The sequence below is a fragment of the Oncorhynchus clarkii genome, chromosome 12, assembly GCF_045791955.1.
Source record: "Oncorhynchus clarkii lewisi isolate Uvic-CL-2024 chromosome 12, UVic_Ocla_1.0, whole genome shotgun sequence".
NCBI classification, from domain to species: Eukaryota; Metazoa; Chordata; class Actinopteri; order Salmoniformes; family Salmonidae; genus Oncorhynchus; species Oncorhynchus clarkii.
In genome coordinates, this window is record NC_092158.1 from 94,732,111 (window position 1) to 94,744,598 (window position 12,488).

General features: G+C 42.9%; 1 protein-coding gene across 1 annotated transcript in view; it reads right to left on the reverse strand.

Moving 5' to 3' along the window:
- Positions 1-6,694, reverse strand: part of LOC139421684 (LLGL scribble cell polarity complex component 1) — a 75,411-nt gene extending 68,717 nt beyond the window's left edge. The window contains exons 1-2 of the mRNA XM_071172775.1: positions 6,426-6,694; positions 890-987 (exon numbers count right to left, since the gene is read on the reverse strand). Of these exons, the coding sequence (XP_071028876.1) occupies positions 890-987; positions 6,426-6,506 (179 nt within the window). The 5' untranslated portion in view covers positions 6,507-6,694. The remainder of the gene's footprint in view (positions 1-889; positions 988-6,425) is intronic.
- Positions 6,695-12,488: the final 5,794 nt, after the last annotated feature.

Below are 12,488 nucleotides of genomic sequence, written 5' to 3' on the forward strand. Positions count from 1 at the left end.
GTCATTGCCAACAAAGGGTATATAACAAAGTATTGAGATAAACTTTTGGTAAATAACAAATACTTATTTTCCACCATAATTTGCAAATAAATTCATTAAAAATCCTACAATGTGATTTTCTGTATTTTATTTTCTCATTTTGTCTGTCATAGTTGAAGTGTACCTATGATGAAAATTACAGGCCTCTCACATCTTTTTAAGTGGGAGAACTTGCACAATTGGTGGCTGACTAAATACTTTTTTGCCCCACTGTATGTGATTCTCCATTCAGTAGAGGAGCAACAGTCTCTCTCCCTCCTCCCCTCCCTCTACCCCACCTCTCAGCTGTGCCTGGTACTACCAACCAGTCTATCACAGCAAGCTGAAAGACATGACACACACACACACACAACAGAGATCTACAACTGAATTAATGGAACATGATGACATGAGAACACCAGACTGAAGGACTGACCAACTAGGATGTGTTCTCTACAATATCTCTAGATGTGCGGACGGAAATAATTTCCTTCTCCTCACATAACGTTACCTACCTCACACTCCTCAGACAGAGACAGAGAGAGAGAGAGACAGACAGACGGAGAGACAGACAGACAGAGAGACAGACAGAGGGACAGAGAGATAGATAGAGACAGAAAGAGAGAGACATAGACAGAGAGAGACAGACAGAAAGAGAGACAGAGAGAAAGAGAGACAGAGACAGAGAGAATGAGAGAGAGAGAGACACAGAATGAGAGAGAGAGAGAGAGAGAGAGAGAGAGAGAGAGAGAGAGAGAGAGAGACAGAGACAGAGACAGAGACAGAGAGAAAGACAGACAGAAAGAGAGACAGAGACAGAGAGAGACAGACAGAGAGAAAGGAGCATGTGTACAGGGCTGGTAAAGGATACATCTTGATGGCTCCAGACTTGGTCCCGATGGCCATGAGCTGCAGCTGGGGGTCAAAGGCCAAAGCACAGGGCTGGTGGGGGAACCCATGTTCCACGGTCTGATGGAGGGAGAAACAGAGAGGGGTTACTCAGAGGAAGACAGGAACGGAGAGGAAGACAGGAACGGAGAGGAGGACAGAGAGGGGTTACTCAGAGGAACAGCATTGACTACAGGACAGAGAGAGAAACAAACTGACAGCATTGACTACAGGACAGAGAGAGAAACAAACTGACAGTATTGACTACAGGATAGAGAGAAACAGACTGACAGCATTGACTACAGGACAGAGAGAAACAAACTGACAGCATTGACTACAGGACAGAGAGAAACACACTGACAGCATTGACTACAGGACAGAGAGAGAAACAAACTGACAGCATTGACTACAGGACAGAGAGAGAAACAAACTGACAGCATTGACTACAGGACAGAGAGAGAAACAAACTGACAGCATTGACTACAGGACAGAGAGAGAAACAAACTGACAGCATTGACTACAGGACAGAGAGAGAAACAAACTGACAGCATTGACTACAGGACAGAGAGAGAAACAAACTGACAGCATTGACTACAGGACAGAGAGAAACACACTGACAGCATTGACTACAGGACAGAGAGAGAAACACACTGACAGCATTGACTACAGGACAGAGAGAGAAACACTGACAACATTGACTACAGGACAGAGAGAGAAACACTGACAGCATTGACTACAGGACAGAGAGAGAAACAGACTGACAGCATTGACTACAGGACAGAGAGAGAAACAGACTGACAGCATTGACTACAGGACAGAGAAACAGACTGACAGCATTGACTACAGGACAGAGAGAGAAACACACTGACAGCATTGACTACAGGACAGAGAGAAACAAACTGACAGCATTGACTACAGGACAGAGAGAAACACACTGACAGCATTGACTACAGGACAGAGAGAAACAAACTGACAGCATTGACTACAGGACAGAGAGAGAAACAAACTAACAGACTGACAGCATTGACTACAGGACAGAGAGAAACAAACTGACAGCATTGACTACAGGACAGTGAGAGAAACAAACTGACAGCATTGACTACAGGACAGAGAGAGAAACAAACTGACAGCATTGACTACAGGACAGAGAGAGAAACAGACTGACAGCATTGACTACAGGACAGAGAGAGAAACAAACTGACAGCATTGACTACAGGACAGTGAGAAACAAACTGACAGCATTGACTACAGGACAGAGAGAAACAAACTGACAGCATTGACTACAGGACAGAGAGAAACAAACTGACAGCATTGACTACAGGACAGAGAGAAACAAACTGACAGCATTGACTACAGGACAGAGAGAGAAACAAACTGACAGCATTGACTACAGGACAGAGAGAAACAAACTGACAGCATTGACTACAGGACAGAGAGAAACAAACTGACAGCATTGACTACAGGACAGAGAGAAACAAACTGACAGCATTGACTACAGGACAGAGAGAGAAACAAACTGACAGCATTGACTACAGGACAGAGAGAGAAACAAACTAACAGCATTGACTACAGGACAGAGAGAAACACTGACAGCATTGACTACAGGACAGAGAGAGAAACAGACTGACAGCATTGACTACAGGACAGAGAGAAACAGACTGACAGCATTGACTACAGGACAGAGAAACAGACTGACAGCATTGACTACAGGACAGAGAGAGAAACACACTGACAGCATTGACTACAGGACAGAGAGAAACAAACTGACAGCATTGACTACAGGACAGTGAGAAACAAACTGACAGCATTGACTACAGGACAGAGAGAGAAACAAACTGACAGCATTGACTACAGGACAGTGAGAAACAAACTGACAGCATTGACTACAGGACAGAGAGAGAAACAAACTAACAGACTGACAGCATTGACTACAGGACAGAGAGAAACAAACTAACAGCATTGACTACAGGACAGTGAGAAACAAACTGACAGCATTGACTACAGGACAGAGAGAGAAACAAACTGACAGCATTGACTACAGGACAGAGAGAAACAAACTGACAGCATTGACTACAGGACAGAGAGAGAAACAAACTGACAGCATTGACTACAGGACAGAGAGAGAAACAAACTGACAGCATTGACTACAGGACAGTGAGAAACAAACTGACAGCATTGACTACAGGATAGAGAGAGAAACAGACTGACAGCATTGACTACAGGACAGAGAAACAGACTGACAGCATTGACTACAGGACAGAGAGAGAAACACACTGACAGCATTGACTACAGGACAGAGAGAAACAAACTGACAGACTGACAGCATTGACTACAGGACAGAGAGAAACAAACTAACAGCATTGACTACAGGACAGTGAGAAACAAACTGACAGCATTGACTACAGGACAGAGAGAGAAACAAACTGACAGCATTGACTACAGGACAGAGAGAAACAAACTGACAGCATTGACTACAGGACAGAGAGAGAAACAAACTGACAGCATTGACTACAGGACAGAGAGAGAAACAAACTGACAGCATTGACTACAGGACAGAGAGAGAAACAAACTGACAGCATTGACTACAGGACAGTGAGAAACAAACTGACAGCATTGACTACAGGACAGAGAGAAACAAACTGACAGCATTGACTACAGGACAGAGAGAAACAAACTGACAGCATTGACTACAGGACAGAGAGAGAAACATACTGACAGCATTGACTACAGGACAGAGAGAAACAAACTGACAGCATTGACTACAGGACAGAGAGAAACAAACTGACAGCATTGACTACAGGACAGAGAGAGAAACATACTGACAGCATTGACTACAGGACAGAGAGAGGAACAAACTGACAGCATTGACTACAGGTCAGAGAGAAACAAACTAACAGCATTGACTACAGGACAGAGAGAAACAAACTGACAGCATTGACTACAGGACAGAGAGAGAAACAAACTGACAGCATTGACTACAGGACAGAGAGAGAAACAGACTGACAGCATTGACTACAGGACAGAGAAACAGACTGACAGCATTGACTACAGGACAGAGAGAGAAACACACTGACAGCATTGACTACAGGACAGAGAGAAACAAACTGACAGCATTGACTACAGGACAGAGAGAGAAACAAACTAACAGACTGACAGCATTGACTACAGGACAGAGAGAAACAAACTAACAGCATTGACTACAGGACAGAGAGAAACAAACTAACAGCATTGACTACAGGACAGAGAGAAACAAACTAACAGCATTGACTACAGGACAGAGAGAGAAACAAACTGACAGCATTGACTACAGGACAGAGAGAAACAAACTGACAGCATTGACTACAGGACAGAGAGAAACAAACTGACAGCATTGACTACAGGACAGAGAGAGAAACAAACTGACAGCATTGACTACAGGACAGAGAGAGAAACAAACTGACAGCATTGACTACAGGACAGAGAGAAACAAACTGACAGCATTGACTACAGGACAGAGAGAAACAAACTGACAGCATTGACTACAGGACAGAGAGAGAAACAAACTGACAGCATTGACTACAGGACAGAGAGAGAAACAAACTGACAGCATTGACTACAGGACAGAGAGAAACAGACTGACAGCATTGACTACAGGACAGAGAGAAACAAACTGACAGCATTGACTACAGGACAGAGAGAGAAACAGACTGACAGCATGGACTACAGGACAGAGATAAACAAACTGACAGCATTGACTACAGGACAGAGAGAAACAGACTGACAGCATTGACTACAGGACAGAGAGAAACAAACTAACAGCATTGACTACAGGACAGAGAGAGAAACAAACGGACAGCATTGACTACAGGACAGAGAGAAACAAACTGACAGCATTGACTACAGGACAGAGAGAGAAACAAACTGACAGCATTGACTACAGGACAGAGAGAGAAACAAACTGACAGCATTGACTACAGGACAGAGAGAAACAAACTGACAGCATTGACTACAGGACAGAGAGAAACAAACTGACAGCATTGACTACAGGACAGAGAGAAACAAACTGACAGCATTGACTACAGGACAGAGAGAGAAACAAACTGACAGCATTGACTACAGGACAGAGAGAAACAAACTGACAGCATTGACTACAGGACAGAGAGAAACAGACTGACAGCATTGACTACAGGACAGAGAGAAACAAACTGACAGCATTGACTACAGGACAGAGAGAGAAACAGACTGACAGCATTGACTACAGGACAGAGAGAGAAACACACTGACAGCATTGACTACAGGACAGAGAGAAACAAACTGACAGGTAAACACACACCCCCTCTAACAAACTGTCCAATGTAGAGTTTGAATTGTGTGTTCTGGGTAAGGGGTGTTTTTGGTGAGGGGTAGGTAAACACACACCCCCTCACCTCTAACCAGCGGCCACAGCAGGACTGGGTCTGTAAGGAACCACCCGTGACAGTCGGCAGCTGCCAAATCCCTGGCTGCTATGGAGAGCAGGGGGGTATGTTGTGTGTGTGTGTGTGTGTGTGTGTGTGTGTGTGTGTCAGTGTGCCGTTAGAGCCCACAGCGTTTGGTTCCACAATGACACACACATATCATCCATCTCCTGTTGATCTGTGAATCTTCCATGTAATCAAGCTATTAAATGATACGTGTTCGCCTACAGGCCTGTATGGCCTGCTGTTGACTGTTCCTTACGTTACAACACTCAGAAACAATGGACCCATCACGACACCCGCAGTCTGTTCTGGTTCATATAGGAACACCTGCAGAGCCTGAAGTCTGTACCCCCGTCAACTTTGAGAACTAATCATGGATGTCCTAAATGTTGGGGAATGTCGGATAACTGTGGTCTCGGTGAAGAAATTAAAACAATAGTAGGCCCTTTTTCTGTTTTCACAGGCAAAATACGCAAACATGACATTCCTGAGACTTTCAACATGGAAGAAAAGTTTAACGGTTGTAAAACAGTCAGATCGGGTTGAATAATGGTCCTCTCTCTTTAGATAATCTGGTATCAATTCACCAAAACATTTTCGACAAGTGTTGGGTTTGAACAGAGCATATAGCATCAAGGCAGTAACGGGTAGAAGAAGTTGTTGTTGTTAGTTTGAACAGGCCGACACAGCGGCGGGGGGGTTGAAAACTATTATGTAGCTACTGACTGGTCGTGAAAACGAGTTGCATTCCAACGCGGAGACCTCCGCGACATCATTCCTCTGATACATCTACACACACATTCTGCGGGTTGGTTGGTTTGGAGGAACGACGAGACGAGGGCAGAAGACAGGAGGGACAGACGAGAGGATGGACAGAGAGGATGGCAAACGAGACGACCACAGAAAAGAGGAGGACAGAGGAGAGGAGGGCAAACGAGACGAGGACAGAAGAGAGGAGGAACGATGAGAGGAGGGGTTCTGCATACTCGCCACCGAGATCCGCTGTTCCCCCCAAAACCCCATTTTCCTGCAGTCGGCGGGTTGGGTCTTATTTTGGGGGGGAGGTCTGTGTTACTTTACCTTGTTGAAGGCGAACAATTCCTGTTTAATTTTCTCTCTCTGTGGGTCGTTGCCCTGCCGACGGAACCTAAACTTCATCATCGTGCGTCCCGGGCAGCGGAGAGGGTCGTTTCCCGGAGCGGTGGATTCCTGGGCGGTTTAATAAATGCGGAGGAACAATGTGGCGAGGATCCTTCCTACCATGCAGCTTGCAGCGGTGCTTTCTATTCTGTTCAGTGGGGCAGCAGCTCTCTGCCTGTCTATCCGACTCACAGTACCGTTCTCCTAGCAGCAGGAAATTATGCCTGCATCTTTTATTAAATAAGAGTCCCCCTGCAAAGACATGCTAAACTTTGGGAATATCGATTTTTTTTTCTTCACTTTACTGCAGTACACAGTAGCGGTGCGTGGGTAACATCACTGGCCAAGCCAGAAAAAAGCTATATTCCACCCTATGTGTTGTGATAATTGTGTTGTTTGCTCTATAATTAGTTTATATGCCTTGACACCGTGATATATAGACCTAAAGGCAGAGATATCGTGATATATAGACCTAAAGGCCTTGACACAGTGAAATATAGACCTAAAGGCCTTGACACCGTGATATATAGACCTAAAGGCCTTGACACAGTGATATATAGACCTAAAGGCAGAGACACAGTGATATATAGACCTAAAGGCCTTGACACTGTGATATATAGACCTAAAGGCCTTGACACAGTGATATATAGACCTAAAGGCCTTGACACAGTGATATATAGACCTAAAGGCCTTGACACAGTGATATATAGACCTAAAGGCCTTGACACAGTGAAATATAGACCTAAAGGCCTTGACACAGTGATATATAGACCTAAAGGCCTTGACACAGTGAAATATAGACCTAAAGGCCTTGACACCGTGATATATAGACCCAAAGGCCTTGACACCGTGATATATAGACCTAAATGCAGAGACACTGTGATATATAGACCTAAAGGCCTTGACACCGTGATATATAGACCTAAAGGCCTTGACACAGTGATATATAGACCTAAATGCAGAGACACAGTGATATATAGACCTAAAGGCCTTGACACCGTGATATATAGACCTAAAGGCCTTGACACAGTGATATATAGACCTAAATGCAGAGACACAGTGATATATAGACCTAAAGGCCTTGACACAGTGATATATAGACCTAAAGGCCTTGACACAGTGATATATAGACCTAAAGACCTTGACACAGTGATATATAGACCTAAATGCAGAGACACAGTGATATATAGACCTAAAGGCAGAGACACAGTGATATATAGACCTAAAGGCCTTGACACAGTGATATATAGACCTAAAGGCAGAGACACAGTGATATATAGACCTAAAGGCCTTGACACCGTGATATATAGACCTAAAGGCAGAGACACAGTGATATATAGACCTAAAGGCCTTGACACAGTGATATATAGACCTAAAGGCCTTGACACTGTGATATATAGACCTAAAGGCAGAGACACAGTGATATATAGACCTAAAGGCCTTGACACAGTGATATATAGACCTAAAGGCCTTGACACAGTGATATATAGACCTAAAGGCAGAGACACAGTGATATATAGACCTAAAGGCCTTGACACAGTGATATATAGACCTAAAGGCAGAGACACAGTGATATATAGACCTAAAGGCCTTGACACAGTGATATATAGACCTAAAGGCCTTGACACTGTGATATATAGACCTAAAGGCAGAGACACAGTGATATATAGACCTAAAGGCCTTGACACAGTGATATATAGACCTAAAGGCATTGACACAGTGATATATAGACCTAAAGGCAGAGACACAGTGATATATAGACCTAAAGGCCTTGACACAGTGATATATAGACCTAAAGGCCTTGACACAGTGATATATAGACCTAAAGACCTTGACACAGTGATATATAGACCTAAATGCAGAGACACAGTGATATATAGACCTAAAGGCAGAGACACAGTGATATATAGACCTAAAGGCCTTGACACAGTGATATATAGACCTAAAGGCAGAGACACAGTGATATATAGACCTAAAGGCCTTGACACAGTGATATATAGACCTAAAGGCCTTGACACAGTGAAATATAGACCTAAAGGCAGAGACACAGTGATATATAGACCTAAAGGCCTTGACACTGTGATATATAGACCTAAAGGCAGAGACACAGTGATATATAGACCTAAAGGCCTTGACACAGTGATATATAGACCTAAAGGCCTTGACACAGTGATATATAGACCTAAAGGCCTTGACACAGTGATATATAGACCTAAAGGCAGAGACACAGTGATATATAGACCTAAAGGCCTTGACACAGTGATATATAGACCTAAAGGCCTTGACACCGTGATATATAGACCTAAAGGCAGAGACACAGTGATATATAGACCTAAAGGCCTTGACACAGTGATATATAGACCTAAAGGCCTTGACACAGTGATATATAGACCTAAATGCAGAGACACAGTGATATATAGACCTAAAGGCCTTGACACAGTGATATATAGACCTAAAGGCCTTGACACAGTGATATATAGACCTAAAGGCCTTGACACAGTGATATATAGACCTAAAGGCCTTGACACAGTGATATATAGACCTAAAGGCAGAGACACAGTGATATATAGACCTAAAGGCCTTGACACAGTGATATATAGACCTAAAGGCCTTGACACAGTGATATATAGACCTAAAGGCAGAGACACAGTGATATATAGACCTAAATGCAGAGACACAGTGATATATAGACCTAAATGCAGAGACACAGTGATATATAGACCTAAATGCTAAGTGCTGCTCACATACAGTCCTCCTCCAGTGTATTGTATAGGGGGCTATGGAGGGGTGGAGCAGGAAGTGCTGCTCACACACAGTCCTCCTCCAGTGTATTGTATAGGGGGCTATGGAGGGGTGGAGCAGGAAGTGCTGCTCACACACAGTCCCCCTCCAGTGTATTGTATAGGGGGCTATGGAGGGGTGGAGCAGGAAGTGCTGCTCGATATGTACCACACACAGTCCCACTCCAGTGTATTGTATAGGGGGCTATGGAGGCCTGGAGAAGGAAGTGCTGCTCGATATGTACCACACACAGTCCCACTCCAGTGTATTGTATAGGGGGCTATGGAGGCCTGGAGAAGGAGGTGCTGCTCGATATGTACCACACACAGTCCCACTCCAGTGTATTGTATAGGGGGCTATGGAGGGGTGGAGAAGGAAGTGTTGCTCACACACAGTCCTCCTTCAAAACCGACCGTAATTGGTTAGTAGAGACCCTAACTGAGTGATTCCCATTTTAACTGAGACAGGTAGAAAAGGTTTCTCTACAACCCAATATTCTCAACATACCAGTGTATTGTATAGGGGTCTATGGAGACATACCAGTGTATTGTATAGGGGTCTATGGAGACATACCAGTGTATTGTATAGGGGTCTATATACCAGTGTATTGTATAGGGGTCTATATACCAGTGTATTGTATAGGGGTCTATATACCAGTGTATTGTATAGGGGTCTATATACCAGTGTATTGCATAGGGGTCTATGGAGACATACCAGTGTATTGCATAGGGGTCTATGGAGACATACCAGTGTATTGTATAGGGGTCTATGGAGACATACCAGTGTATTGTATAGGGGTCTATATACCAGTGTATTGTATAGGGGTCTATATACCAGTGTATTGTATAGGGGTCTATATACCAGTGTATTGTATAGGGGTCTATATACCAGTGTATTGTATAGGGGTCTATGGAGACATACCAGTGTATTGTATAGGGGTCTATATACCAGTGTATTGTATAGGGGTCTACGGAAACATACCAGTGTATTGTATAGGGGTCTATATACCAGTGTATTGTATAGGGGTCTATATACCAGTGTATTGTATAGGGGTCTATATACCAGTGTATTGTATAGGGGTCTATATACCAGTGTATTGTATAGGGGTCTATATACCAGTGTATTGTATAGGGGTCTATATACCAGTGTATTGTATAGGGGTCTATGGAGACATACCAGTGTATTGTATAGGGGTCTATATACCAGTGTATTGTATAGGGGTCTATATACCAGTGTATTGTATAGGGGTCTATATACCAGTGTATTGTATAGGGGTCTATGGAGACATACCAGTGTATTGTATAGGGGTCTATATACCAGTGTATTGTATAGGGGTCTATATACCAGTGTATTATATAGGGGTCTATATACCAGTGTATTGTATAGGGGTCTATATACCAGTGTATTGTATAGGGGTCTATATACCAGTGTATTGTATAGGGGTCTATATACCAGTGTATTGTATAGGGGTCTATATACCAGTGTATTGTATAGGGGTCTATATACCAGTGTATTGTATAGGGGTCTATGGAGACATACCAGTGTATTGTATAGGGGTCTATATACCAGTGTATTGTATAGGGGTCTATATACCAGTGTATTGTATAGGGGTCTATATACCAGTGTATTGTATAGGGGTCTATATACCAGTGTATTGTATAGGGGTCTATATACCAGTGTATTGTATAGGGGTCTATATACCAGTGTATTGTATAGGGGTCTACGGAAACATACCAGTGTATTGTATAGGGGTCTATATACCAGTGTATTGTATAGGGGTCTATATACCAGTGTATTGTATAGGGGTCTATGGAGACATACCAGTGTATTGTATAGGGGTCTATATACCAGTGTATTGTATAGGGGTCTATATACCAGTGTATTGTATAGGGGTCTATATACCAGTGTATTGTATAGGGGTCTATATACCAGTGTATTGTATAGGGGTCTATATACCAGTGTATTGTATAGGGGTCTATATACCAGTGTATTGTATAGGGGTCTATGGAGACATACCAGTGTATTGTATAGGGGTCTATGGAGACATACCAGTGTATTGTATAGGGGTCTATGGAGACATACCAGTGTATTGTATAGGGGTCTATGGAGACATACCAGTGTATTGTATAGGGGTCTATGTGTATTGACATACCAGTGTATTGTATAGGGGTCTATATACCAGTGTATTGTATAGGGGTCTATATACCAGTGTATTGTATAGGGGTCTATATACCAGTGTATTGTATAGGGGTCTATATACCAGTGTATTGTATAGGGGTCTATATACCAGTGTATTGTATAGGGGTCTATATACCAGTGTATTGTATAGGGGTCTATGGAGACATACCAGTGTATTGTATAGGGGTCTATGGAGACATACCAGTGTATTGTATAGGGGTCTATGGAGACATACCAGTGTATTGTATAGGGGTCTATATACCAGTGTATTGTATAGGGGTCTATATACCAGTGTATTGTATAGGGGTGTATTGTATAGGGGTCTATATACCAGTGTATTGTATAGGGGTCTATATACCAGTGTATTGTATAGGGGTCTATATACCAGTGTATTGTATAGGGGTCTATATACCAGTGTATTGTATAGGGGTCTATATACCAGTGTATTGTATAGGGGTCTATATACCAGTGTATTGTATAGGGGTCTATATACCAGTGTATTGTATAGGGGTCTATATACCAGTGTATTGTATAGGGGTCTATAGACATACCAGTGTATTGTATAGGGGTCTATGGATTGACATACCAGTGTATTGTATAGGGGTCTATATACCAGTGTATTGTATAGGGGTCTATATACCAGTGTATTGTATAGGGGTCTATGGAGACATACCAGTGTATTGTATAGGGGTCTATGGAGACATACCAGTGTATTGTATAGGGAGGGGTCTATATACCAGTGTATTGTATAGGGGTCTATATACCAGTGTATTGTATAGGGGTCTATATACCAGTGTATTGTATAGGGGTCTATATACCAGTGTATTGTATAGGGGTCTATACATACCAGTGTATTGTATAGGGGTCTATATACCAGTGTATTGTATAGGGGTCTATATACCAGTGTATTGTATAGGGGTCTATGGAGACATACCAGTGTATTGTATAGGGGTCTATGGAGACATACCAGTGTATTGTATAGGGAGGGGTCTATATACCAGTGTATTGTATAGGGGTCTATATACCAGTGTATTGTATAGGGGT